This window comes from Sinocyclocheilus rhinocerous, unplaced genomic scaffold (genome assembly GCF_001515625.1).
Source record: "Sinocyclocheilus rhinocerous isolate Xijiao unplaced genomic scaffold, SAMN03320098_v1.1 scaffold1006, whole genome shotgun sequence".
Taxonomy (NCBI): Eukaryota; Metazoa; Chordata; class Actinopteri; order Cypriniformes; family Cyprinidae; genus Sinocyclocheilus; species Sinocyclocheilus rhinocerous.
In genome coordinates, this window is record NW_015630418.1 from 11,663 (window position 1) to 16,555 (window position 4,893).

General features: G+C 37.3%; 1 protein-coding gene across 1 annotated transcript in view; it reads right to left on the reverse strand.

Moving 5' to 3' along the window:
• The window catches only part of LOC107740359 (ATP-binding cassette sub-family C member 8-like), a 29,715-nt gene that overhangs the window by 10,968 nt on the left and 13,854 nt on the right, over positions 1-4,893 (reverse strand). The window contains exons 11-12 of the mRNA XM_016552784.1: positions 1,681-1,815; positions 193-343 (exon numbers count right to left, since the gene is read on the reverse strand). Coding sequence (XP_016408270.1) covers positions 193-343; positions 1,681-1,815 — 286 coding nt within the window. The remainder of the gene's footprint in view (positions 1-192; positions 344-1,680; positions 1,816-4,893) is intronic.

Below are 4,893 nucleotides of genomic sequence, written 5' to 3' on the forward strand. Positions count from 1 at the left end.
TTATCGTGATTAACAAAACTTGTTAGAATCATAAACTTTTGTTGGTCACAGAGCTTTTTTTTTTTTTTTTTTGCAATTTTCTGATTTGTATATTTTATATTTAATCTCTGCTTTCCAGATATGAATGAGCTGTTTTATTTGTGTTGATGATTGTGATTGACTGTGTGAAGTGTGTGTATGGTGACGGCTCACTGGAGAGGGACGTGTAGAGCGCAAACGTGCGCAGGTTCCTCAGCTCCTGTCTGCGCGTCTCCTCCACGCTGGACCTGAAGATGTGCTCCCACGCGTACAGCTTCAGCAGCTTGATTCCCCGCAGCAGCTCGTTGGTTTTGCCGGTGTGCTCCTGTAACACACAACATCACTCGTACAGCATCTGACTGATATTATAATGCAACCAAGGTGATTTACAGTATATACATCTCATTATACGCAGGGTTAGAAACCAGACTCCCAACAGAACATTGCAGGTTTCTTTCTATTCTATTTAAGCTATTTACAGTGTAGTGACAGAATCCAGGCCCGTACCTCGGTACATTTTTCATGTTCAAAAATAAAATTTGTTCTCCGAATGACTAATTTGCTGTTTAAAACTCCTCATATGAATGTCTGCGTGACATGTATAATTCAGTTCAGACAGTTTGCAGGAATGTTTAGTGTCAGTGGTATGAAAACGATCGCTGCGAGACGCTGCTGGAGTGAACGAGTCTTGAGAGAGTTTGCCAGATCAAGCTATTATAAGCATTTTTGGACTTGTCTTTTCCACTTAATTTGACACTTTAGAAAGTTAATAAAGTGGGAAGTTGCAATTTAGGGTCAGCGATATCTTTATCTTATTTGCAAAACATTTGAAATGAATGTTTAGTGTCAGTGGTATGAAAACGATCGTTGCGAGACGCTGCTGGAGTGAACGAGTCTTGAGAGAGTTTAGGTTGCCAGATCAAGCTATTATAAGCATTTTTGGACTTGTCTTTTCCACTTAATTTGACACTTTAGAAAGTTAATAAAGTGGGAAGTTGCAATTTAGGGTCAGCGATATCTTTATCTTATTTGCAAAACATTTGAAATAATTTTGGTTTATTTTTTATTTATTTTTGATTAGTTTTTATAGTAATATCTGGCAACACTGCATCGCCTGCAATTAAACTGACAGTAATCAAAAAAGCCCATGGACAGGTTATTGCTGACAGAATAGCACATTCGCTAAGGGAAAGGCAAAAAATATCATGATATTATCAGTCAGAAACTTTATCAACTCTGTCAAAAACAGTAGCATTTAACACTAGTACACAGATCGTCAGCGATATCTTTATCTTATTTGCAAAACATTTGAAATCATTTTGGTTTATTTTTTATTTATTTTTTATTCGTTTTTATAGTAATATCTGGCAACACTGCATCGCCTGCAATTAAACTGACAGTAATCAAAAAAGCCCATGGACAGGTTATTGCTGACAGAATAGCACATTCGCTAAGGGAAAGGCAAAAAATATCATGATATTATCAGTCAGAAACTTTATCAACTCTGTCAAAAACAGTAGCATTTAACACTAGTACACAGATCTGTAGAACAAATTACAGAATTAAATGAAACATACGCAAACACTAGCCTTGGAGAAGTCTATGCTATGTCATTCAGTATAGTAGTTAAATATGGTAAATCAGTCTCAGTAAACTGCTCACCAGCGTGCTCTTCTGTGCCCGTGAGAGTCGAGTGGCCACAAAATACTGCAGAGGAGCCAGAACCACGATGACGGTCGCACCGATCAGAGCGCTGACCCCCAGCAGAGAATACAGCAGCAGAACCCCCATCACAATCTACACAGCACAGCAATACAGCACGACGTACAACGCATTTACCTTCTAGTTATTCAGGTGTATATAGAATACAGGGGTTAACAAATTACACCAGTGTTCCTCCAAAAATAAAAGCTAGAGGTCTTCAAACGATCGATGGTTTGAATGTTTGAAAGTGAAGAATTTAAAACAAATATTGGCAACTTATAATACAATTATTTTAATATATATATATTTTTTTATTGTGCAACTTACAACAGTAATTTTTTTTTTTAATCAGAGTTAAAACTAATAATCAGTGTTATTTTAAAATTCTGACGAGATGAAGTGCACTCCGAGCAGCTTCACCTACAAACGGAGTCAAGCGTGTAAAATATCCAGCAGTGGGACAATCTTGCAAGAACACGTCCAGGTCACATTTCTATGGAAGCCCGATTTCATCACAGAATAAAAAAAAAAAAGGTAATTGTGACTTTTTACCTCACAATTCCATCTTTCTCTCGCAATTCCAAGTTTCATTTTCACAATTCAGTTTTTTTTTCTTCTGAAGTCTATATTTACATGTCATAATTCTGTTTTTTTTTCATGCCACAGAATTAAAAAAAAAGAAAAATGTTAATTGTGAATTTTTATCTTATAGTTCTGACTGTTTTTCTTACAATTGCAAGATTATGATCTCGCAATTCTGATTTTTTATTTATTTATTTTTTGGAATTATGAGAAAAAAAAAAAAAGAATTATGAGATAAAAAGTCACAATTGCTTTTTTTTTTTTTTTTTTCCTGTGGCAGAAACGAGTTACCAAGTTAGGATATGTTTGAATAAAATTTAAAATAAAGAGGGATTGTGTTGCTTTTTTTTTTAGCAAAAACAGTAACTTATTTAAATAAAATAAAAAAAAGAAAGAAAGAAAAAAGGGGGTAACAGTAACATGGTTTGTGGTTATTAATTTATGAGAAACAAGTTTTTAAGAAGTAATAGCTAAGTAATTAGGATAATTTTTCTTGAATGGTTCAGCATGACATATGCAGTTAACACTATAATATTTTAATAAAAAATTGATTATTTACTTCTGGCCATGCTAGGAAGAGTCCAAATGATGTCACCTAATTTTTTTCCCCCTCAATATTTCATTTTTTGTGGGGAAAAATCATGTGATAACCAGCTTGCACGCAAAATGTGGGACAGGGGTAAATATTGTGGTTTTTCTAAAATTATTTAAATATCAGTTCAGCAGACTATATCAAAATGACAACATTTTATTTATCGTTTCCATTTTTGGATAACAGTCTTGTAAAACTAAAATCTGGACTTATTAGTCTTGTCATAAACATGGAGCATTTGGACTCTTCCTTGTATAACAGTCTGAATCATTCAGACCCTCTTCAGGTCTTGGTCTTAAATGCTTAAAATCAACCTACTCAGGTAATGGCCTGGACTCACACTTGAATGAGCTGTTCTCGACTTCACCTGTTGAATACTGTTGAAAGCTAATTTGTACTCTGTTTGAGGAAGGTGCCAGATACTCTCTACACCCCTTCAGTAAAGCTGCCTTTCGCTAGCAAGAAGTGTTTTTCTAAATGGTTGCCATAAAGATGAATACTGCCACTCATCACCTTTAATATCCCATCCTCTGGGGACATAAAGTTTTAGCCCCACGCACTTGTACTCTCTCTCTCTATATTTAGCACTTACCAACTAGATTAGTTTCCCAAGTAACAATTTCGAAAAGCCATACGCTTCCTATTTCTTTGCAGAGGCTTATTTGGATGTGCTAATGCTGTTGATTTGTTATGAACCTAATTTGGTTTAATTGGGCAATTAACCGGGATTGTACAGGGGAAACAAGAGGGCTTTGCCTCACCAGATTAGAGGTTATTACCGTCAGGCAGTTTAGGGACAGCTTGTAGTCCTGCGAGGCCCCCTCCCTTCACCTAGGCTTAATACCTTATTGTCACTGAACAATTACGGGGTGAATGAGAGAAGCTCTCAATTGCCTGAGGCCAGAGGAGAGATAAGTCTTGAAATGTAATTAAACATGACCTTTCTCCGATGCAGACTCCCAAGACTTGACGACCATATTGTGCAAAAATGTAAATAATGAAAAAGATAATGAGACTTAAATGGACTGATAATCACTAGTTGGGGGTGGATTTGTTCGCTACGGTTTGGCCTCTATCCAGTTCTGAGAGGTGGTTAATGTAATCCCAACCAAGTTCTGGCATCCTGAACTAAACTGCAGAACTGTATGTGCACATTGCTCTTCATGCTAATGCTAATGTGTGTAAATGAGTGGTATTCAAATAGTTTTGCTTCAAAACATTTTACATTGGGCATCAAGTGGCGTCCCAAAACAACACCAATCCCATAACCCAGGGGTGTCCAAACTTGGTCCTGGAGGGCCACTGTCCTGCAGAGTTAGCACCAACTTGCCTTGACGCACCTGCCTGGAACTTTTGATGAGGTGTGTTTAATTGGGGTTGGAGCTAAACTCTGCAGGACAGCGGCCCTCCAGTAGCAAGATTGGACACCCTTGCTGTAACCAGTATTTAATGTAGTCTGGATCCTTTTTTCTTTGTTCAGGTTTGATTTCAATAGTATTGCACACAAATTCTGATGGGATGCATGATCTTTGATGTCAAGAACAAAATATTTACTCTTTTGTTCCCCCTCCTCTGTATGACCCTATCAAAACAGACATGTGACCCATTTTCGGTTGTGACCCACTGGTTGAGAATCACTGGCGTAAATGGAACAACACATGGCAATAAAACATTTCAGCTGCTTTCACAGGATGGGAAACCAGAGAATTGCGTCATCATCTGCTTTCATCTACGTGTACCAGAGAAGACAGGCTGAAGAATAATGTGGTGTCTCCAACAGGATGAAATAAATCAGCTGTATCTCACTATTAGTGAGTTTTGGCTGGGACACATTTGTTCTGACTCCTGTGTTTAGTGCATTTGCTCAAAGGGAGAAAAGAGTCAGAGACAGAGAGAGAAAAATAAAGTGGATGAAAGTTCCCAGAACGAGATCGCATAGCTGGCCCCAGGTGCACCACTGTTGTTTTGCTTGCTTGAGTGTTTCTGCATTATATGAG